The 25,481-nt window shown below is 38.2% G+C and overlaps 1 protein-coding gene across 3 annotated transcripts in view; it reads left to right on the top strand.

Annotated features, from left to right (window-relative positions):
- SBF2 (SET binding factor 2) overlaps positions 1-25,481 on the top strand; it is a 472,728-nt gene that overhangs the window by 397,153 nt on the left and 50,094 nt on the right. For 2 of the 3 annotated variants that reach the window (XM_045894159.3, XM_045894158.3), the window contains exons 18-25: positions 7,221-7,391; positions 11,738-12,000; positions 14,160-14,332; positions 15,372-15,445; positions 16,952-17,147; positions 20,267-20,385; positions 21,587-21,762; positions 23,895-24,040. In XM_045894159.3, the coding sequence (XP_045750115.1) occupies positions 7,221-7,391; positions 11,738-12,000; positions 14,160-14,332; positions 15,372-15,445; positions 16,952-17,147; positions 20,267-20,385; positions 21,587-21,762; positions 23,895-24,040 (1,318 nt within the window). The remainder of the gene's footprint in view (positions 1-7,220; positions 7,392-11,737; positions 12,001-14,159; positions 14,333-15,371; positions 15,446-16,951; positions 17,148-20,266; positions 20,386-21,586; positions 21,763-23,894; positions 24,041-25,481) is intronic. The other variant, XM_045894160.3, reaches the window with a different exon arrangement.

The raw sequence follows: 25,481 nt of genomic DNA, 5'->3' as shown, positions 1-25,481 counted from the left end.
TCATATTCTATCCCTTCATAGTAGTTACCCATATTTTTGGCTTATATATATAAGTTGTTCTCTCTTTAAAATTTTGAGATAGTTTCTTCTAACAGATTAAAATATACCCTAAATCTCTAGTATATGGTGTTCTCTATTCCCCTGCCTGATCACATCCTCTCCCTTTTTTTTTTTTTTCTTTTTCTTTTTTCTTTTTTTAAATCCTCTTTCTTTTTTCAAACAACTTCTTATCAATTCCTTTTATAAAATTTTTTATAATTTCCATTTTTACAGTCATTTTCCATCCCTTCATCATATCAACCCTTATTTTTGTACATATATAAGTTTTTCTTTCTTTAAAATTTTGGGAGACACTTTCTTCTAAAAGACCAAAACACACCCCAAATCTAGTGTGTGGCACTGATCTATATACCATATAGATCATATTTGATCACATTCTGGTTTTTCTTTTGTTGTTGTTCTTTTGTTTTGTTTGTTGTTGTTTTTATCTTTATCTTTTTCTTTTTTTTTCTTTTTTTTTTTTTTCTCTCTTTCCCCTTCTTATCCCACTGCTTCAGGTCTTTTCTGATTTGTTTAGAGTATATTTTCTGGGGACGTGGTTACTCTGCTAGCATTTTGTTCTCTCATTAATCTATTCTCCTCTGCACAAAATGACGAGACGGAAAAAATCACCTCAACAAAAAGAACAAGAGGCAGTACCGACTGCCAGGGACCTACTCAATACGGACATTAGTACGATGTCAGATCTAGAGTTCAGAATCATCACTTTAAAGATACTAGCTGGGCTTGAAAAAAATATGGAAGTTATTAGAGAAACTCTTTCTGGAGAAGTAAAAGAGCTAAAATCCAACCAAGTAGAAATCAAAAAGGCTATTAATGAGGTGCAATCAAAAATGGGGGCACTAACTGCTAGAATAAATGAGGCAGAAGAGAGAATCAGTAATATAGAAGATGAAATGCTGGAAAATAAAGAAGCTGAGAAAAAGAGAGATAAACAACTACTGGATCATGAGGGCAGAATTCGAGAGATAAGTGATACCATAAGACGAAACAACATTAGAATAATTGGGATCCCAGAAGAAGAAGAAAGAGAGAGGGGGGCAGAAGGTATAATGGAGCAAATTATAGCAGAGAACTTCCCTAATTTGGGGAAAGAAACAGGCATGAAAATCCAGGAAGCACAGAGAACCCCTCTCAAAATCAATAAAAATAGGTCAACTCCCCGACATCTAATAGTAAAACTTACAAGTCTCACAGACAAAGAGAAAATCCTGAAAGCAGCTCGGGAGAAGAGATATGTAACCTACAATGGTAGAAACATTAGATTGGCAACAGACCTATCCACAGAGACCTGGCAGGCCAGAAAGGACTGGCAGGATATATTCAGAGCACTAAATGAGAAAAATATGCAGCCAAGAATACTCTATCCAGCTAGGCTGTCATTGAAAATTGAAGGAGAGATAAAAAGTTTCCAGGACAAAAAAAAACTAAAGGAATTTGCAAACACAAAACCAGCCCTACAGGAAATCTTGAAAGGGGTCCTCTAAGCAAAGAGAGACCCTAAAAGCAACATAGACCAGAAAGGAACACAGACAATATATGGTAACAGTCACCTTACAGGCAATATAATGGCACTAAATTCCTATCTTTCAATAGTTACCTTGAATGTAAATGGGCTAAATGCCCCAATCAAAAGACACAGGCTAACAGACTGGATTAAAAAACAAGATCCATCGATATGCTGTCTGCAAGAGACTCATTTTAGACCCAAAGACACCCCCAGATTGAAAGTGAGGGGGTGGAAAACCATTTACCATGCTAATGGACACCAAAAGAAAGCTGGGGTGGCAATCCTTATATCAGACAAATTAGATTTTAAACCAAAGACTGTAATAAGAGATGAGGAAGGACACTATATCATACTTAAAGGATCTATCCAACAAGAAGATCTAACAATTGTAAATATCTATGCCCCTAACATGGGAGCAGCCAATTATATAAGGCAATTAATAACAAAAGCAAAGAAACACATCAACAACAATACAATAATAGTGGGGGACTTTAACATCCCCCTCACTGAAATGGACAGATCATCTAAGCAAAAGATCAACAAGGAAATAAAGACTTTAAATGACACACTGGACCAAATGGACTTCACAGACATATTCAGAACATTCCACCCCAAAGCAACGGAATACACATTCTTCTCTACTGCCCATGGAACATTCTCCAGAATCGACCACATCCTAGGTCATAAATCAGGTCTCAACCGGTACCAAAAGATTGGGATCATTCCCTGCCTATTTTCAGACCACAATGCTTTGAAACTAGAACTCAATCCCAAGAGGAAAGTCGGAAAGAACTCAAATACATGGAGGCTAAAGAGCATCCTACTGAAGAATGAATGGGTCAACCAGGAAATTAAAGAAGAATTAAAAAAATACATGGAAACTAATGAAAATGAAAACACAACTGTTCAAAATCTTTGGGATGCAGCAAAGGCAGTCCTAAGAGGAAAGTATATAGCAATACAAGCCTTTCTCAAGAAACAAGAAAGGTCTCAAGTACACAACCTAACCCTACACCTAAAGGAGCTGGAGAAAGAACAGCAAATAAAGCCTAAACCCAGCAGGAGAAGAGAAATCATAAAGATCAGAGCAGAAATCAATGAAATAGAAACTAAAAGAACAGTAGAACAGATCAACGAAACTAGGAGCTGGTTCTTTGAAAGAATTAACAAGATTGATAAACCCCTGGCCAGACTTATCAAAAAGAGAAGAGAAATGACCCAAATCAACAAAATCATGAATGAAAGAGGAGAGATCACAACCAACACCAAAGAAATACAAACAATTATAAGAACATATTATGAGCAACTCTATGCCAGCAAATTAGATAACCTGGAAGAGATGGATGCATTCCTAGAGATGTATCAACTACCAAAACTGAACCAGGATGAAATAGAAAACCTGAACAGACCTATAACCACTAAGGAAATTGAAGCAGTCATCAAAAATCTCCCAAAAAACAAAAGCCCAGGGCCAGATGGCTTCCCAGGGGAATTCTACCAAACATTTCAAGAAGAATTAATACCTATTCTTCTGAAACTGTTCCAAAAAATTGAAACGGAAGGAAAACTTCCAAACTCATTTTATGAGGCCAGCATTACCTTGATCCCCAAACCAGACAAAGACCCCATCAAAAAGGAGAATTACAGACCAATATCCCTGATGAACATGGATGCAAAAATTCTCACCAAAATACTAGCCAATAGGATCCAACAGTACATTAAAAGGATTATTCACCATGACCAAGTGGGATTTATCCCTGGGCTGCAAGGTTGGTTCAACATCCGCAAATCAATCAATGTGATACAGTACATTAACAAAGGAAAGAACAAGAATCATATGATCCTCTCGATAGATGCCGAAAAAGCTTTTGACAAAGTACAGCATCCTTTCTTGATCAAAACTCTTCAGAGTATAGGGATAGAGGGTACATACCTCAATATCATAAAAGCCATCTATGAAAAACCTACAGCAAATATTATTCTCAATGGGGAAAAACTGAGAGCTTTCCCCCTAAGGTCAGGAACGCGGCAGGGATGTCCACTATCACCACTGCTATTCAACATAGTATTGGAAGTCCTAGCCACAGCAATCAGACAACAAAAAGAAATCAAAGGCATCCAAATTGGCAAAGAAGAAGTCAAACTCTCACTCTTTGCAGATGATATGATACTTTATGTGGAAAACCCAAAAGACTCCACCCCAAAACTGCTAGAACTCATACAGGAATTCAGTAAAGTGGCAGGATATAAAATCAATGCACAGAAGTCAGTGGCATTCCTATACACCAACAACAAGACAGAAGAAAGAGAAATTAAGGAGTCGATCCCATTTACAATTGCACCCAAAACCATAAGATACCTAGGAATAAATCTAACCAAAGAGACAAAGGATCTGTACTCAGAAAACTATAAAATACTCATGAAAGAAATTGAGGAAGACACAAAGAAATGGAAAAACGTTCCATGCTCATGGATTGGAAGAACAAATATTGTGAAGATGTCAATGCTACCTAGAGCAATCTACACATTCAATGCAATCCCCATCAAAATACCACCCACTTTTTTCAAAGAAATGGAACAAATAATCCTAAAATTTGTATGGAACCAGAAAAGACCCCGCATAGCCAGAGGAATATTGAAAAAGAAAAGCAAAGCCGGTGGCATCACAATTCCGGACTTCAAGCTCTATTACAAAGCTGTCATCATCAAGACAGCATGGTACTGGCACAAAAACAGACACATCGATCAATGGAACAGAATAGAGAGCCCAGAAATGGACCCTCAACTCTATGGTCAACTAATCTTCGACAAAGCAGGAAAGAATGTCCAATGGAACAAAGACAGTCTCTTCAACAAATGGTGTTGGGAAAATTGGATAGACACATGCAGAAGAATGAAACTGGACCACTTCCTTACACCACACACAAAAATAGACTCCAAATGGTTGAAAGACCTCAATGTGAGACAGGAGTCCATCAAAATCCTAAAGGAGAACACAGGCAACAACCTCTTTGACCTCAGCCGAAGCAACTTCTTCCTAGAAACATCGCCAAAGGCAAGGGAAGCAAGGGCAAAAATGAACTATTGGGACTTCATCAAGATAAGAAGCTTTTGCAAAGCAAAGGAAACAGTTAAGAAAACCAAAAGACAACCGACAGAATGGGAGAAGATATTTGCAAATGACATATCAGATAAAGGGCTAGTATCCAAAATCTATAAAGAACTCATCAAACTCAACACCCAAAGAACAAAGAATCCAATTAAGAAATGGGCAGAAGACATGAACAGACATTTTTCCAAAGAAGACATCCAAATGGCCAACAGACACATGAAAAAGTGCTCAATATCGCTCGGCATCAGGGAAATCCAAATCAAAACCTCAATGAGATATCACCTCACACCAGTCAGAATGGCTAAAATTAACAAGTCAGGAAACGACAGATGTTGGCGGGGATGCGGAGAAAGGGGAACCCTCCTCCACTGTTGGTGGGAATGCAAGCTGGTGCAGCCACTCTGGAAAACTGTATGGAGGTTCCTCAAAAAGTTGAAAATAGAGCTACCATATGATCCAGCAATTGCACTACTGGGTATTTACCCCAAAGATACAAAAGTAGGGATCCGAAGGGCTACGTGCACCCCGATGTTTATAGCAGCAATGTCCACAATAGCCAAACTGTGGAAAGAGCCAAGATGTCCATCGACAGATGAATGGATAAAGAAGATGTGGTATATATATTCAATGGAATATTATGCAGCCATCAAAAGGAATGAGATCTTGCCATTTGCAACGACGTGGATGGAACTGGAGGGTATTATGTTGAGTGAAATAAGTCAAACAGAGAAAGACATGTATCATATGATCTCACTGATATGAGGAATTCTTAATCGCAGGAAGCAAACTGAGTGTTGTTGGAGTGGGGGGTGGGGTGGGAGGGATGGGGGGACTGGGTGATAGACACTGGGGAGTGTATGTGCTCTGGTAAGCGCTGTGAATTGTGCAGGACTGTTGAATCTCAGATCTGTGCCTCTGAAACAAATAATGCAATATATGTTAAGAAAAAAAAAAAAGAAGAAGAAGAAGAAGGTAGCGGGAGGGGAGGAATGAAGCGGGGGAAGTCGGAGGGGTAGACGAACCATGAGAGACGATGGACTCTGAAAAACAAACAGGGTTCTAGAGGGGAGGGGGGTGGGAGGATGGGTTAGCCTGGTGGTGGGTATTTAGGAGGGCACATTCTGCATGGAGCACTGGGTGTTATGCACAAACAATGAATCATGGAACACTTCATCTAAAACTAATGTTGTAATGTAAGGGGATTAACATAAGAATAAAAAAATTAAAAAAAAAAAAAAAAAAAAAAAAAAAAAAAAAAAAAAATAAAATGGACAAAAAAATTGTCTGTTGAGAATGTTACCTGCTGTTTGCTGAGAAATGATGGATTAAAAAAGTTTTTGAAACATCTTTAACCATTAGAGATGAAAGCAAGAGCTGTGGAAAGAATGTTTAAATCATTAACTGAAACTTACGATATGAATCATATGTACAAGTAAAAGTACAGTGTTAATTAAAATCATATCAGATCTTCAAGACTGTGTATTACTTTGGGAAACAAAAAAAAAATTACTTTGGGAAACAAAAAAAAAACAGGTTGCAGAAAAAAACAGACAGCACTGCTAATTAGTATTTATTTTATGATGTTCTTTTACAAGACAGTTTGATATAGAAAAAAGAGCAGGGGCTTTGGAACCAAACAAACTTTGGGCTTAAAAACCAGTTTCACTACTTATGTAACTTGTCATCTGACTTTAGGCTATCACTTAAACATCCCTGAACTTCTGTTTCCTCTTCTTTAAATTGGCAATAATAATGTGCATCTCGTATTTAGTATTAAATGAGATATGTAAATATTTATGAAGTACCCCAAATGCCTGCAGAGTTAGTTTTCCTCCTCTTTATTGTAAATCACAGAGTAAGGTTTACTCTTACTTTGAAGCCCAGCAGGAAGTCCTGGAAAGGAAGGTTTGGTTTGAAATTACCTTCCCATGACCAGACTTGGTTACCAGAAAATGCCCTCGAAGCCCAGGACACTCTGCTAGGTAGTATGTGAGGCAGGCAGCAGCCTTGGTGGAGAGGTAAAGGGCTAGAGTAGGGAGGGTGTGATTCTTCTTGAGTCTCAAATGCATGATATACCCTCATTCTGTGTATAAGGCCAAGCTGCAGGCTCACTCACATTTCAGTTAGTGCCCCCCAGAAATGTACCATAGAAAAAATTTTAAATTATCTGAAGCTTTATGTTTGGGTTGTGATGGATTTCATTTACATATTCCAATTGTAATAAGAGCTACCAACTCCACAGTGTGCACACCACAGTGCCAGGTACCTTCCATACATTCTCTAATTCATATGATAACTTTGATTTTAGCTGTTGCTAAAATGTCCATAAAGTGACTGAGACCCTAAAGGATTTGATAGCAAGTCCAAAGTTGCCAGTTAAAAATGAATTAAGTTTTTGATTGCTAAGTTTGTACTGCCCTAAGATATTGTTTAGATAAGCCCTTTAATGATATTTGTGGTTAACCATGACCCCTGTAATTTTCTGAATTGTCATGACGCTGTCAGCCCTGTGGTGATGTGTATTATGTGTTCTCACAGAAACTGGCCCCTGGAGTCAGCCAGTTTGCTTACACCTGTGTTCAGGACCACCCCATCTGGGCGAATCAGCAATTTTGGGAGACAACCTTCTACAATGCAGTGCAGGAACAGGTGCGCTCCCTGTACCTCTCAGCCAAGGAAGATAATCATGCCCCATATCTGAAGCAAAAGGTAAGAGGAGAAAGATACTAGTGTGGGACTGTCATCCTGGCTTCAAGGAAAGCTTATTCATATATTCCCAGGGCAAAAGGAAATCTAGCCACTTTCTACCAGTGTATTTGAGGTTCATCCTCAAGTGGGAGTCCTGTGGTGATCATCTTTCTTCTGTTGATTTCTGATATTATATTTTTCCATAATAACTTCTTAATATAGTTCTTTAGCAGTGGAATTGTTTTATTACATGTTAATAAATAGGAATTCTGTGGAAACAATTATAGGAAGTTGAACAGAAAAAAGAAAATGAAAATACCTGACCAGATGTCTTGTACAATTAACTCTCTGAAGAAATGTCAAATTAAAGCTAAATGACTCTAATAAAAAGCTTTTGCACAGCAAAGGAAACAGTTGACAAAACCAAAAGACAGCCTATGGAATGGGAGAAGATATTTGCAAATGTCTAATCAGATAAAGGACTAGTATCCAAAATCTATAAAGAACTTACCAAACTTAACACCAAAAAACAAATAATCCAATCAAGAAATGGGCAGAAGACACAAACAGACATTTCTCCAAAGAATACATTATAGATGGCCAACAGACACATGAAAAAATTCTCAACATCACTCGGCATCATGGAAATACAAATCAAAACCGCAATGAACCTCACACCAGTCAGAATGGCTACAATTAGGAAGTTTCCTAACAAGTCAGGAAACAACAGATGTTGGTGAGGATGCGGAGAAAGGGGAACCCTCCTATACTGTTGGTGGGAATGCAAGGTGATGCAGCCACTCTGGAAAACAGTATGGAGGTTCCTCAAAAAGTTAAAAATAGAGTTACCCTATGACCCAGCATTGCAGTACTAGGTATTTACCCAAAGAATACAAACATAGTGATCCAAAGGGGCACCTGCACCCCAATATTTATAGCAGTAGTGTCCACAAAGATGGAAAGAGCCCAGATGTCCATCGACAGATGAATGGATAAAGATGTGGTGTGTATACACACACACACACACACACACACACACACACAATGGAATACTACTCAGCCATCAAAAAGAATGAAATCTTTACCATTTGCAACGACCTGGATAGAACTAGATGGTATTATGCTAAGCAAAATAAGTCAATCAGAGAAAGACAATTATCATATGATTTCACTCATATGTGGAATTTAAGAAACAAAACAAAGGATCATAGGGGAAGGGAGGGAAAAATAAAATAAGACGAAATCAGAGAGGGAGACAAACTATAAGAGACTCTTAAGTATAGGAAACAAACTGGGGGTTGCTGGAGGGGAAGTGGGTGGAGGGATGGAATAATTGGATGATGGGCATTAAGAAGGGCACTTGATGTAATGAGCTCTGGGTGTTATATGCAACTGATGAATCACTAAACCTTACCTCTGAAACTAATAATATACCATATGTTAATTAATTGAATTTAAAAAAAATTGGAGCACCTGGGTGGCTCAGTCGTTAAGCATTTGCCTTTGACTTAGGTCATGATCCCAGGGTCCTGGGATGGAGCCCCGCATCTGGCTCCCTGCTCCTTGGGAAGCCTGCTTCTCCCTCTCCCACTCCCTCCACTTGTGTTCCCTCTCTCACTGTCTCGCTCTCTGTCAAATAAAATATTTTTTTAAAAATTAATTGAATTTAAACAAAATAAAAGCAAAACAAACAAAAATGACTCTGAAATAAATATAAAATTCAGTAGTTCTTGAAAGTATGTCAGCAATAAATCTAGTTCTCCTTTTAGGAATATTCTATATGTTTCCATATATTTTATCAGCATAAATTATACTTAAGAAAAATATCAAGGGGCACCTGGGTGGTTCAGTTGGTTAAGCGACTGCCTTCGGCTCAGGTCATGATCTCAGGGTCCTGGGATCGAGCCCTGCATCGGGCTCCCTACTCGGCTGGAAGCCTGCTTCTCCCTCTCCCACTCCCCCTGCTTGTGTTCCCTCTCACGCTGTCTCTCTCGCTCTCTGTCAATTAAATAAATAAATAAAATCTTTAAAAAAAAAAAAAGAAAGAAAAATATCAAGAAAATATTTTAAGATAAGAAAATTGCAGGCGCCTGGCTGGCTCAGTCAGTTAAGCATCTTGCATCAGCCTCCATTTTAAATTGACTTTATATTCTTATGTGAGATAAATGAATTTAGATTTCTAATAGGAACTACATAGTACTATTCAAGTATTTCTATGTCTCATGTAATTTTAAACATTGTCTATTCTTGAGTATGATAAAAATGGAAACTTTAATAAAAAATACCACTATCTGACATTTATCTCATATTCCAAATTATTATTATACACTGTTAGTGTGAATTGTTTACTTAATTTAATGTAAAACTCGGATTTTTCTTTCAAAACACCAAATATACTTGGGTAAGGGGTAACTATAACAGATGCAAATTAGTTTAAGGTCATGTTCCAGAAATATTTGGGCTGGTGTGGTGCTTTGGATAGTTTTTTTTTTTTAAATAGATATAAAGCTAACACTGGTATATCTCAAAAGCATTTGTAGAGCAAACACATGTCACTGCTTCTCTGTCATTTCTTCTAAAGAAGTCTATGATACCTAGATTAGGTACAAGTGAGACTAGATATACTAGCTTTTCTTAACTTTTCAGCCTACTAGGAAATTCCTCTTTTAAATCCTATTGTCAGACTCAAAAAAAAAAAAAAAAGATTTTGAGAAAATGGCAGCAGAGTAAGCGTAGGCTTGCCTCGTCCCACAAATACAGCTAGGTAACTATCCAGTCATCCTAAATACTCCAGAAATCAATCTGAAGACTGGCAAAACAAACTCCACAACTGAAGATAGAGAAGAGGCCACATCAAAGAAGGTAGGAAGTGCGGAGATGCAGCTTGGGAGAGAGAGAATTCATAGCCACTGCAGGAGGGAGGGAGCCATAGCTGCACCAGAGAGTGCACAGGGAAGTGCATGGAGAAAACAAATTCCCATAGCAATTGGCTTAGGAAGTAAGAGGGCCCAAATTTCATGAGTTCTTGCAACCAGCGGGGCTTAAAACCTGGAGTTTTAAAGGTCAGTGGACTTGAATAGCCAAACTATGGAAAGAACCCAGATGTCCATCAACAGATGAATGGATAAAGAAGATGTGGTATATAAACACAATGGAATATTACTAAGCCATCAAAAAAATTGAAATCTTGCCATTTACAACAACGTGGGTGGAACTAGAGGGTATTATGCTAAGCGAAATAATTCAGAGATGAATAAATTCAGTATGATCTCATTTATATATGGAATTTAAGAAACAAAACAGAGGATCATAGGGGAAGAGAGGAAAAAATAAAACGAGGAAATCAGAGAGGGAGACAAACCATAAGTGACTCTTAAGCATAGGAAACAAACTGAGGGTTGCTGGGGTGGGGGGGATGGGGTAACTGGGTGATGAACATTAAGGAGGGCATGTGATGTAATGAGCACTGGGTATTATATAAGACTGATGAATCACTACCTCTGAAACCAATAATACATTATATGTTAATTGAATTTAAATAAAAATAGATAAATTTTCTTAAATATGCAAAAAAATAAAAATTCTTGGCCCCAATAAATAAATAATAAATACATAGGTAGGTAAATAAATAAATATAAAATTAAAAACTTGATAAAAAGGGGTGCCTGGGTGGCTCAGTCATTAAGCGTCTGCCTTCGGCTCAGGTCATGATCCCAGGGTCCTGGGATCGAGTCCCACATCGGGCTCCCTGCTCGGCGGGAGGCCTGCTTCTCCCTCTCCCACTCCCCCCTGCTTGTGATCCTGCTCTCACTATCTCTCTCTCTGTCAAATAAATAAAATCTTTTAAAAAAAAAACTTGATAAAAAAATTAAAATCCCATTGTTATACCTGTGTCCTGATAATATTTGATTCCCACATTTACTAGGAAATCTAGCTCTATTTTTTATGACTTTCGTCATTCTGTCTCCTCCTCCCAAAGAGAAGAAGAGAAGAAACATATCAGAATATGAGTAAATGCTACTGGACATTCATGCATTTTTACATATTTCACGTCAACAATTTGTTTAACTGGCAGTTGGAAAGAGATGGGACCATAGAGATAAATAAACACAGTGAAATGTTAGCAGTGAAAGTGTAGCCATCTGTGCTTTGCTGCCGCTTCCTTGGATTTATGACATTGTTCCACTAAGGCTGGCTGAAGCTGGCAGAAAAGAGTTGATTTTGTTTTATTGTTGTTGTTGTTACGTTTCATTTATATATTTCCTTTTTTTGGTGACATAGGTATTTAATAGATGGATAATTGAAACGTGTTCAATGTTTTTGAAGCTTGTGTCATGGATTTGCATTGTTTTGCTTTATTTTTTTAGGATAAGCTTCCGGATGACCAATATCAGGAGAAGACAGCAATGGACCTGGCAGCTGAGCAGCTACGCCTTTGGCCTTCTCTGAGCAAATCAACTCAGCAGGAGCTGGTGCAACGTGAGGAAAGCACTGTCTTCAGTCAGGCCATTCATTTTGCAAACCTCATGGTCAACCTGCTGGTCCCACTGGATACAAGTAAAAACAAGCTCCTGAGAACATCAGCACCAGGCGACTGGGAGAGTGGAAGCAACAGCATTGTCACAAACAGGTACCAAAATGTGCACATCCAGAGACCCTCCTATTCTTGGCTTAGCAGACAAAATAAAGTATTTTGGGCAAATATTGCTGTACATATTTCAAAATTTTAAGCATTTTCCTTACCTTCAGACTTGCTCAACTCTTTTTTTCAACTCTTCTGTATTAAAAGACCTTCACTTCATCTGACTATCCGTAACCACCTCCCACAGTCTCTTTTTTTTCATGACCCAATTTTTCAACTTTCTCACCCACTACTGACCAAACCCTTCAGTTACTTTCTGCCATAGCAATTTACAGAAAGCACTCTGGAAAATTACTAATGAACTTCTTGCCAAAGTTATTATTTGTTTCTCGGCCCTCCTTTTTTCAGTGTATGCACTGAATTTGTCTATAATCATGTCCTCAACCATGCCTTGCTCCCAACCCAACATTGAGTTCCAGTACCACTGAGAATAAACCCATGGACTACAAAACCTGAGAGGATTTGGCTCCTGACGGCTGCTCTGACTTTATTTCCTGTCATTCTTCTGTCAAGAACACTGGTCTCTCTTCTAATGCTAATCCTCAAAAACTCTAAGCATAATACTGCCTCAGCGTCTTTGTATTTGTTCCCACAATCTGGAATACTCTCCCTGAAATAGTTACAAGAATCACTCCCTCACTTCATTTAATTCTCTGCTCAAATGCCATCTACCTAGAGCGGCCTTCCTGACTTCCGTATCTTAAGTGGCACAGGCATCACTCTTTCTCCTATCTTGCATTTTTTTTCTTTCATGACACTTTCTACAACCTGATTTATTTTCATATATTTGTTTATCATATGCCTCATTCATTGCTGTACCCCCAGATCTTTGCATATAGTATGTGCCCAATAAATATTTGGTTGCACATATGATTAAATGAATGAATGAATGAATGAACTGCTTACCCAACAGTAGTGACATTCTAACCTTTTAGGTCTTCAGTGATGCTCTAGCATGCTGGTAGTTCTTTTAACTCTTGTAAATCCTTCTCAGGCTCTTTCAGGCAGCTTCTCTTCTCTCCCATTCTCAATCCCTCTTCCATGCTCTTCATACTCTCTTAGAAACTCATCCACAAGCCCACATCTCTGACCCCAACCTTTCAATCTCCCTATCTCAGATACTTCATTTTTGTCAAGAACACCCAAGAGCTTCTAGTCTTCCAGGCTAGACAACTTTTTGTTGTTTTGAAGTCAGCCTTTTACACCATGCAGTCAACTGCATGGGTCTCTTATTTCTTCCTTCAGAGAGTTATTTTATGTGAACAATATAGCCTAGGCCTTCATCGCTTCAAACTATACATGACCATGCTCCTTGAAAGTATACCTATTGAGTGGCTAAGGCACTCAAGTTCTTTAATGCTTTGGATGATGTGAGGCCATATTCACTGTTTAGCTTTACCTTAAAACTGATTCAGTGAATGTGGTTGGATTTGGAGGAAAGAGAACTAAGTGGGTTAGAACAGACATATGAGTCTTTTCCATGATTAGCAGTCTAAAAGAAGGCATAGGAGGCAGGAGTATTTGTTGAACAGTGGGAACTGAATAAGCAGCAAGGACAGGATTGAGCTTTCACATCCACTGTTTCAAATTCATTCCCTTCTGTTGCATGATTTTATCACCTGCAGAAGATTGATGGCTTCAAAGTGACAGAGTGTTGTGGTTCACTCAAAGAGACAAATGTTGGCAACAGAAAGGTTCACAGGACAGTTTGGTTCTTCCATTTGGAAGAATATGCAATTTTCTGGGAAAAGTTCTTTTACTTTGCCTACCAGGGAACATGTCTCCCAGTTGTCAAAGGCCAAAGATAGCAATATTACTTTGTCTGACTCTATGTGGTAATTAACTTGAGAGAATAGTTTTGTTTTTTTTTTTAGAAGGTTCAAGTATCAGATAATAAATGAAAGAGTCTATTTTTGCTTTAGTTTCTGTGGTTCCTGAGTTCCTATTTAGCAGAATGACAGAAGTATTTCTTACAAAAACAAATTTGTGTCCAAAGGACAATGCCCGACAGTAGCTTTCAGATGTAGGCAAGTAGGATATCATAATGTGGACAAATTTAAATTTCTATCAAAATTGACTATGATAGAATAGTCATTTGTTATATTTGAGTACTAACCATGATTTATTTCTTTCCTTGATTTTCTCAGTATTGCAGGAAGTGTAGCTGAAAGCTATGATACAGAAAGTGGGTTTGAAGATTCAGAGAATAATGACATCGCCAATTCTGTTGTGCGATTCATTACCCGATTTATTGACAAGGTTTGCACAGAGAGTGGAGTTACTCAGGATCACATCAAGAGCCTTCATTGCATGATACCAGGTAATCAATTTACAGATATTAGAGAACCAGAATATTGGAGATAATTGAGTAAGAATTGTTTTTAGGGGTCTATTTTTTTCAACATAACACCTTTAATACTTTTTTTTTTTTAAAGATTTTATTTGTTTATTTGACAGAGAGAGGCACAGCGAGAGAGGGAACACAAGCAGGGGGAATGGGAGAGGGAGAAGCAGGCTTCCCGAGGAGCAGGGAGCCTGATGTGGGGCTCGATCCCAGGACCCTGAGATCATGACCTGAGCCGAAGGCAGACGCTTAACGACTGAGCCACCCAGGCGCCCCTACACCTTTAATACTTGTCTTCCATGTAGTTTAGTCATGCTGTTTATTTATGTTCTGATTAATTTTTTTAATATTTCTAAGCTATGGTAAAATATATGTAACATAAAATTGGCCACTTTAAACTATTTTAAGTGTAAAATTCGCTGATGTTAATCATATTCACAGTGTTGTGCAGTCATCACCACTATCCTTTACCAAAAACTTTTTCATCACCAAAACACACACTCTGTACCGTTAAGCAATAACTCCCCATTCTCCATTTCCGTAGTCCCTGGTAAGCTCTGTATCTCTATGAATTTGCCTGTTCTAGATATTGCCTATAAGTTTGCTCATACAGTATTTGTTCTTTTGTGTCGGGCTTCTTTCAGTTAGCATTATGTTTTCAAGGTTCTTCCATGTTGTAGCAGGTATCAGAATGCCATTCATTTTTATGGCCGAAACTATTCCATTGTATGGATATACTACATTTTGTTTATCCATTCAACTGTTGATGGACATCTGGGTTGTCTCTGCCTTCTGGCTACTATGAATATTCACATACAATTATTTGTTTGAGTCCTTATTTTTGATCTTTTGGGTATATACCTGGGAGTGGAATTGCTAGTCATACGGTAATTTTTGTTTAACTTTTTGAGGAACCACCAAACTGTGATTAGTTTTTAATTCTAAAATATTCAGAATTTGTATTAATTCTGCTTATTTTGTACTCTTTTATTTTGAATATTCTGACTTATCCTAGGAATTGTAGCTATGCACATTGAGACCCTAGAAGCAGTACATCGAGAGAGTAGAAGACTCCCACCTATACAGAAGGTAATTATTCCAGACTACATGCTTTCAGGGTATAACATCTCTTCTTAAAAACAGCAACAATAGACTTTTGTGCCCCAGAAAGTACCTACTCCTAACCTTTTACAGAGACTCCAGTTTTAATGATACATTAAACTTTCAGAGGAGTTTATCATGTAGATCCTCCTAAAACAGATACTGAAGTAGAATAGTAGATTCAACAAAGGAGCAATAATAGCCTCTTGTTGAGTCTGTTTTTATAGGCAGGGCATAAATTATGAACATTCTAACTTCCAAGCCCAAGCCAAGATTTTATGCCCTGCCTACTTCCAGAAAGAAAGGACTTAAGGCAATTACCATAAAAATACCAGGTTCCTGAATCTGTTTACATTATAAGCATACATCACAAGCATCTGGGAATCTGGGCAGTCTATTAAAAATTGAGAGTCCTGAACCCCACCCCAGCCTCCTGAATTGGAGTTTCCTGAGACTTTGGCCTGGGAATCTAAACTTTCAAGTACAAGCCTCCCCGATGATTATTTTGCCCCTAGTCTGGCACCTATCTGTGGACTAGGGTCAGGACCCTCTTACCTATATAACAGAACTATTAAAAATAAATTCAAAGGAAAAATCAGAAGCCAGATGGATAGGCAAGATATTTCTATGAGAAATCTGAGACATGATCATTACAATTTTGGCTTTACATTTAGCTCTGAGCTTCCTAGAGCCGACAAAAAGAATAGTACTGATTTATATAGTTTTTATTGCTTAGTAAAAAATAAGCATATTAGATCTTCAGGAGAGGTGATTTTTTTTTTTCCTTTTAGCACTGGTATCTTCAGAGGAGTGTATCATGTGGTTGTGTATTTCCCAAGATGTGTAATTGTTCATCATATGGCCATTTATTGTGTTAATCTTCAATAAAGGCCAAGAAGGGCAGATCCTTTTAAAGATGCATCTGTTTTTCTAATTATTTGTTTTTTAAGTTTACAGAAGTAACAATGCTCTTTGTATAAAATCAGACTATTAAAGAAATACACATTATACAAAGTGAAAGTCCTCCATGGTCTTTCCAACCCCACCTCACCTCTGCCCTTAACCATGATAGTACCACCTTTAACAGTTTGGTCCATATTCTCACAATTTTTTTCTTTTTCCAAAAAGAGGGAATTATAATATACATACTGGTTTACAGCTTGCTGTTTTTACTTAACAATGTATCCTTGATATCTTTCTATGTTAACACATACAGATCTAGGTCATTATTTTTAATGGTTGCAAAATGTTCCACTGAATAGATATTTTAAACGTCTTTGTAATTTCCAATGATTTTTACTGTTAATAAGCAAAGAATCTTTCCACATTTGGATGCAAAAACATCTTTCTGCCCCTTCCCAAATCTGTTTTCTCATTTTGGCTACTTAAGCAGTCTGACTCGGGTTTTTTAGATCTGCCACTGAAAAGATAACTTTGGTCTAAGTGTTGGAAACCCCACAAGATTCGTGTTTAAAATGCTTTCTCTGTTGTCAGCCCAAGATTCTTAGACCTGCCCTACTGCCAGGAGAAGAAATTGTCTGTGAAGGTCTTCGAGTCCTGCTAGACCCTGATGGAAGAGAAGAAGCTACTGGAGGCCTTCTTGGAGGCCCTCAGCTCCTGCCAGCAGAAGGAGCCTTGTTCCTCACCACATATAGAATTCTTTTCAGGGGGACTCCCCATGATCAGCTAGGTATGACTCCTATTACGCCATCAGAATATGGATATCCATGGGCTTGCTACTTGAGGTTTTGATTCCATTTGTGTGCAGTAATTTACAGATCATTTCTGACTCAAAGTAAGCCTTTTGTCACGAACTATTTTTTAGAATCCTTTGTCTGTCAAAGCTAATGATAATTTGGATTTTAGAGTCTTATTTAAAGAACCAAGGGTATCTTCTAAACAGTAAATCAAGGGTTCATTCACTGAAACAGTCATAATTTCATGAGGCAGTATATTGTGACTTAGGGATGTTCATAGTATATAGCTGCTAACAATGTCTCCTGCTGATTTGTCCCACCTTTCTGAGTCCTGTAGTTAACTGTAAGGCTCATGTCTTCCAGATACATGATTCCTTTTGTGGAAGGATATGCTAAACATCACAAGGTTGTACAACACTCACTAACCCCACTTCCTCTCGTCACATTTCAACTAACCCCCTTTCCCTCTTGGCAGGCAACTTCCATTCACTAAACTCCCTCAACTTCTATTTCTATTTTCTACTACTCTATGCAGTCTTCCATATTAGAAGGAATAGCATGCCCTATCAAGTCTGAATTATCTTTTTTAAATCACTGTAATCTCTTTCTAAACTCTTCTGGTTGATCGGAAAAGCATATAAGATTTGGGCTAGAACTGTTGCTCTCCAAATAAGAAGCTCAGATTTAGATTGCTGTTGACCAATCTTGATATCTTAAGGCCCCTGACCTCTCTCTGAGTTTCAGTTTCCCCTTTTATAAAATTAGGGAATTGGGCTTGTTTGGTGATAATTCAGTGGTTCTCAACCTTGACTGCATATTTGAATTATCTGGGAAGCTTTAAAAAAAAAACCTACCAGGGAGCCTGGGTGGCTCAGTTGGTTAAGCGACTGCCTTCAGCTCAGGTCATGATCCTGGAGTCCCGGGATCGAGTCCCACATCGGGCTCCCTGCTCAGCAGGGAGTCTGCTTCTCCCTCTGACTCTCCCCCTCTCATGCTCTCTATCACTATCTCTCTCAATAAATAAATTAAAAAAAAAAAAAAAAAAACCTACCAATCTGGGCCCAACCCTCACACAGTTGAATTAATACCTGGAATAGGATTCTAGGACCCAGGCATCTGTGCATTTTTAAGCCCCAGAAGTGATTATGATGCATAGTAAGGATTGAGAACCATTAGGATAAATGGTCACTAAAGTTCCTTCCTCATCTGCAGTTATTCATTCAGTAACATTTGATGAGATGTGCTATATGTGCTGCACATTTTGTTAGACAGTGGACTTTAGATGCTTGGATAGGATCAAGATGGTTTATTGTCTTACTCATAAAAGAGTGCTTACCATATAATAACAAAAAGCTCATAAAATTCAATAAACAAAATGAATCTATAGTAATAGTTGTATTCATTGAAAAAGAGTGAAAATGGAGCAGAATTTTTCAGCCCTCTCCTGTCATATCACCATACGTAAATTATATTTGTATTTGAAAGCAAATGTAATTTTGAAAGAAACTAAATATCCAGTATTTACAATTTCTTTTGTACTGTGACTTGGGAGCTCAGTGGCCACAAACATACATTCTGGGGATATAAATATATGAGATACTTGGTCACTTAAGTTGTTCCAATTTATTTCTTTTTAAAAAATCAAAACCATACTTAGTGTGACAGCTTATATTGTTCTCTTGTTTTTTCCTGTCAATTTTTGGGTCAATTTTGTATTTTAGGGAATTTATTTTTATCAGAGAAAGCCTTCTTACTGCCTCTTTTATTTTATTTCTCTTTTTAAATTTCTAATTCAAAATATCTCCTTTCATGACACACAGGAATCTGATAATTTTATATGTGTTATATAAGCATAGGTTGCTTAATACATCCTAGGACTTAAATTCCATATACATCCTAATTTTGTTTAGCCTCTGGATATGAGCTCAACATAAGAGGATAATCAGAATTTTCCAGGTTAGGAGTTGACAGATCCAAGGAATGAGAAATTCTGATGATGATAAGTGGATGTACGTATGAACTCATAAACCTAGTTCAGTTCTCACCCCTCCGGCTTACTAGCCAAGGGGCCTTGCCCATTGCTGCTCCTGTTCTTTCACTTGTACCACTGCCTGAAATTCCCTCCTCTTTTCCTCTGCAAATCCAAACCTATGTTCTCTTCAACGCTCACCTTCCCTCTCCTTTCCTCCAGGAATCATTCTCAAGTCATCTAGCATGCAGAAATCTTCTCCCTTTCTGAAATATTTAAAGCCCTGTCCCTCAAACCAAGGACCTAATGACATGTTATATTCGGCATGTGACTCTTCTCTCCCAGGGGGACCTTTGAGCTCTCCAAGAGAGGCTTTGCATGTGCTACTTATTTTCTAGACTTGCATCTTCGCAACCTCTAGTAGTTGATAAATAATTATATTTTCCCTTATTTGCTTTAGTATTTAAATTCCTAAAACTCTTCAGCCTAAGCTTAGTCCTGTATCTTCTATGAAGGCACAAATACAAGGTACAGCACCTTTTACCACGTATGGAAACACATTTTAAAAATCTTTTCTCAGGGCGCCTGGGTGGCTCAGTCGTTAAGCATCTGCCTTCGGCTCAGGTCATGATCCCAGGGTCCTGGGTTTGAGCCCCAAATCGGGCTCCCTGCTCAGCAGGAAGCCTGCTTCTCCCTCTCCCACTCCCCCTGCTTGTGTTCCCTCTCTCATTGTGTCTCTCTCTCTGAAATAAATAAATAAAATCTTAAAAAAAAATCTTTTCTCTTTTGCTTTATACTTACATTAAATATCATGGATGCCGTTAAGATTAAGAATCTTTAAGATTGCCTTAAGCCAGGTGATCTGGTGTGGCACACAGCAGGTTGGGGAAATAGAAAAAATGAAGGTAGGCAGATTGTGATGGTTCATTCGCTCCAGGAAAGGATCATGTCTCAGGAGTGAATTGTCATGCAATAAAATCAATGAATGTGATTCTAGAATCATGGCATTTTCTCTCACTGCATTCCTGGGCATTGTCCTCTCCTAATACATTTCTTTAGCAGAGGCTGATAAAATGGGAAGCAGAAACTCTATAAATAAGCAGTAAAGTGCTGTTGCTGAGTGTGTGTCCTGCTTTCCTGTAGTTGGTGAGCAGACAGTTGTGCGGAGTTTTCCTATTGCCTCCATCACCAAGGAGAAGAAGATTACGATGCAGAACCAGTTGCAGCAAGAGGGACTACAGATTACATCAGCATCTTTTCAGGTATTAAGAAAGGGAGCCATTCCTCTACTACTATTTAAAAGTTTTGTACAAATGATGTGGCCACTTTCTGTGGTAATGGGGTCAGAAGTTAGAGGATGAGGAGGATCAGAGGGTCTGAGAGGGTAATCTTGAACTGAGTAAACCCCTGAATCATTCTGTATTTAATCCCCCACTTCCTGAACCCCTTGGCCAACTGAGTACCAACAGATTATCTGTCAATATTTAGTGATCTTAGAAATTCGGACACACACTATTGACTCTTGTTCTTTGCCAAGTCATACCTTTGTGTTTGATAAAGGCTGTAGATAGAAAGCAGTTCTCTTGGTACCTGTTTCAGAAGGAAATGCCCTATGGCCCTCCTGTGGAAGAGATAAAACTCTAAGAATTATAGTCAAGGCTAAAGTACTATTGGTACTAACTAAATAACCTTTAATTAAGCAGAGGTTTTTCTAGGGGGCTTTGAATGTATCAGAACTTGTGGAATTACTGATACAAAGCAGACACTGGAAGAGTGATCTTCTCTTAGTTTTTCCTTTTTACAGTTCTCAGTCTGTGATATTTTGCTCTTCCTATTTTTATGCCTTGTCTCTGACTTCTCAGATTTTTGAGGGCACTGGTTCTTGCCTCATTCCTTCTATCCAGGAAGCCACCCTAGGACCTTCATGTGCTCATTGTGTGAAATGTGAGGCTGCTGATCTCTAGGCTCCAGACCTTCTCCCATCACCTGGGGGCAGGGGCCTCCTAGGGATTTCTTCACTGTTCCACCTGCCAAAGGACTCTAAACTGGAATATTGCCTGGCTATATTGGTTAGGATTCTATATACTAGATTTATGATATCTAAGAAGAGGCTTCCTTAGGCCAAATTCCCCATCTATAACCAACAGTTGAGAAAAAAGGACATGTTTCCTACTTTAGCCACTATAAGTTAATATCTCTATCCCATCATAGAAAAGATAGTCTTAAAGAAACCCAACTTCAAGATAGATGATTTTCCTTGCCGGTGAACCATCTATGACAAGTAAACCTTTCTGACTCCTTTTTCTTTAAATAAAAAATTATATTACGTGATATCCAAGGTCCCCTCAACCTCTGGACTTCTGCCATTTAGTATTATTTTCTGTTATTTCAGTAACTTGGGGGAAGTTATCTGGAAATCCTTAATTAATCCTTCTGATGTATTTTCTCTCTTTTTATTTCTAGTTGATTAAAGTAGCGTTTGATGAAGAAGTGAGTCCAGAAGTAGTAGAGATCTTTAAGAAACAGCTAATGAAGTTCCGTTATCCTCAGTCCATTTTCACCACCTTTGCTTTTGCTGCTGGACAAACTACCCCACAAATAATTTTACCGAAACAGAAGGAAAAGAACACCTCCTTCCGGTAAGAAGACAGTCAAGTTTCTTCATTTCAGCCTTTTCATAGCTCCCCGGCAGGGGAAATGACCTATCCTTTGTGTCAGTGTGTACGTGACAGCTCTTTTTGTCTGCCATTCTGTCAAGCCCATTGAACCTAGCTCAGAAAGTTATGGAACGGTAGCACTGATGTATGGAACAAGTTCCCAAAACTAAATGCTACAAGAGGTTTTGACCAATATGTCCATTGCTCATGATATATTTTTAGAATGTGAAATTCTGTTCCCCCTTTTACCCATATTGATTCCTTTCTAACTGCCCTTGAGCAGGCCCTTCAGTTTTCTTTGATATCCAGACAGTTTTGCTTTGATCTACAGATGGTAGCCTTTATTTTTTTCTTTTTTATAACTTTTTGTTTTGGTACAGTTTCAAATATACAGAAAAGTTACCACATAACACAAAGAATTCCTGTATACCATTTACCCAGATTCACCAATTGTTTATGTTTTGCTCCATTTCTTTATCGTTCTCTCTCATATATATTTTTTCCTAAACTGTTTGAGTTATACACATAACACCCCTTTATCCTTAAATATATCAATATGTGTTTTCTAAGAACAAACCATGGTATATAACCAGGAAATTGAATTGGTATAAAACTTCTATCTAACCCAGAGTCCTTATTCAAATTGCTGATGATCCTTTATAGCTACTTTTTTTTTTCTGCCTACTACAGGATCCATTCCAGGATCAGGCATTGCATTTAGTTGTCATATTTCTTTGTGGGACCCCTTATTTTCTGATGAAAATTTTTAGTAATTTATGTTGAAACTTTTACATTTCAGTTATTACAAAATAACAATTGCTTAAAATTTATCTTCAATTGGTGATAAAATATAGGGGCCAAAAGTTCAGTTCATTCATTGCTTAGAATTTGGTCATCTGCCAGTACAAATTACATATTAGGGAGTACTCTGCAGACTTTGGAGAAAAGCTCTTTTCTTTGCCTAAAAGTGGGGTAGGCTGGAGATTATAGAAGAGTTGAGGTTCCAGACAGTGTGTCATTACTAAATTGCATAGCTGACCCCCGTACCACTGTTACCGGGTAAGTGAAGGGGACCATGCAGATCCAGAAATGATACACTGAAACATGAGCAGCTTCCTAGGTATTTACAGTAGTGAGTGAAGCATCTTGTCTTAGCACTGTGGAGTCACAGAGGAACCTGTGACATCTATTATTCCGACCCTCTATGGAAGATACAAAGCTTTGTATGGTGTTTTATGTTTAGAATCTGTGGACTATGGAAGGAAATACATACATACACACACATATAAAATCAACCTCTTTGTGTCAAGCTTAATCTATCCAGTTGCAAGGGAGATATAGCAGGGTTTTTTTTTTTAAAGATTTTATTTATTTATTTGACAGAGAGAGACACAGTGAGAGCAGGATCACAAGCAGAGGGAGAGGGAGAGGGAGAAACAGGTTTCCCGCAGAGCAGGGAGCCCGATGCGGGGCTCGATCCCAGTACCCTGGGATCATGACCTGAGCCGAAGGCAGACGCTTAACGACTGAGCCACCCAGGCGCCCAGGGAGATATAGCAGTTTTAAGATTTAAAACACCTTAGAATTGTCGAGTATGTAAAGGTTTATGGTGTCAGAAGGCAGGACACCACACATACACACTTAAACCTGGTACTAACTATAATTGTCATATGATCTCAAAGAAAAGCCTACAAATTAGTAGAAAGAGTTTGAATTAGTAGAGAGGGGAGCAAACAGGCTCCCATGCAGGAGGACTTCTACCAGCGTGGCTTGTGGGAGCTGGTAGAGGCAGTGGCGTGGATAACCAGAGTGCCTTAAGGGGCATGTTTGACCAAAAAGCCAAACTGAGTTTAAATTTGGAGTAAGTAGCTTATGTGCCACTCTAGGTTCTTGCACTTTTTGTCTACAACTGTCCTGATGACAACAGTGTTTTCTAGAAAATTAGTCTACTGCCATATACAAAATGATCTAAAGAAGGGGAGGCTTACTGGGGTCTGGACAATCCTAGTAGCTGTGGATGTGGAAAGGAAACAAGTTGAGCTGTGTAGGTATCAAAAAATGTAAATGTTGTCCTCATATTAAATTGATGGTCTCTTTGGTTTTATGACTTGTAGCACCTTCTCAAAAACAATTGTGAAAGGTGCCAAAAGGGCAGGGAAAATGACAATTGGGCGGCAGTATTTATTGAAGAGGAGGACAGGGACAATTGTGGAAGAGCGAATGAATCGTCCCGGATGGAATGAAGAAGATGATATATCAGGTATGTGAGAACTCCTTTTTCCTTCATGAATTGGTTTTATTCTTTCTTCTTATATGAATAAGAATAAGACACTCAGATGTAGTTGCCCTTAAACTTAGACTCACAAGAACCTAAACCTCATGAGAAGATTGGAGGCACTTACCAGCATCTCAGAATTGGAAAAAAAAGAATATTTATTTTCCCAATATTCCATTGTTCAGATAAGATTTTGCTAAATTATACTTCTCTTTTACTAAATCCACAGAGTTGGTTGGCCATTGTCACATGGGTCTCATCAAAGGGAGAAAGAAAGAAACCCCAGTGCATGGGAAATTTAGGTACAAAGTAATCCCCTGTACCTTATTGTTATGCAATAAATATAAGGAAACAAGGACATTGGGTATTCAAAATTAAAGATTTGGGTTTGGGGTAAGAACATTGTGGGTACTCTGAATCAAAATGAGGGACCAAAGATGAAAGGGTTCTTAGATGGTAAGAAAAAAAGTGCCTAGTAAATATTCAAAAGGACAGAATCTGAGAAGCTGAGATACCTCTCGGTTGGGAAAATAGAGGCAGGAAACCAGTCACAAAATGGCTTATCGACTGTTTTCTGTTCCTTAACCCACTATGGAGTATGTTTATGGAATTAACACTAGGGCGAATCTGATCTAATAGGAGGCAGGATACCTTTGCACCCTTTTTCTTTTCAGGATCTTAGTCAATCACTAGTGACTATACCACTACTACTTCTACTACTACTACTAATAAGGACGTTTTGAAGAAAGAAACCTCATATTTAGAGACATCACTGGCTAAAGGTCTCCATTTCAGTAGGTATACCTACATACTCTGAGAGCAATGAAAAGACCCACCATTGCATTACTGGAATGACCATTTGTGGAAACCCTGGCCTCCTTAGAGTCACATGGAAAGCCATAAAGACATTACCCATTGGTATTTGACTCTTCTAATTTGAAGTTCTTATGATTACACAGAAGAAAAACTGTTATTTTATTATATTTATTCTACCAAAAGACCAAATTATATAATGCTCTTTGCTCCTCTGAAAATAAAAAGCCAGCAGAAAACTGGTACTTGATGGTATATTTGCATTGTGAAGTTCACAAACTAAAACACAAAGTCTTGTATTTGTAGGGATAAGCTGTTACGGGTTTTTTTCTTTTTAAGATTTTTTTATTTATTTATCTGACAGAGAGGGACAAAGCGAGGGAAGGAACACAAGCAGGGGGAGTGGGAGAGGGAGAAGCAGGCCTCCCACTGAGCAGGGAGCCCCCAGGACCCTGGGATCATGACCTGAGCCGAAAGCAGATGCTTAACAACTGAGCCACCCAGGCGCTCCCTTTTTTTTTCTTTTTCTTTTTTTAAATTTTATTTTATTTTATTATGTTATGTAATTTTTTTTCTTTAAATGGAAAAGAGCCATATCATTCCCTTTGACATT

Source organism: Mirounga angustirostris, unplaced genomic scaffold (assembly GCF_029215605.1).
Source record: "Mirounga angustirostris isolate CCGP_5_RB_7025 unplaced genomic scaffold, mMirAng1.0.hap1 SCAF_13, whole genome shotgun sequence".
NCBI lineage: Eukaryota > Metazoa > Chordata > Mammalia > Carnivora > Phocidae > Mirounga > Mirounga angustirostris.
The sequence above is the reverse complement of the archived record's forward strand: the minus strand, read 5'-3'. Positions and strand labels throughout refer to the sequence as shown.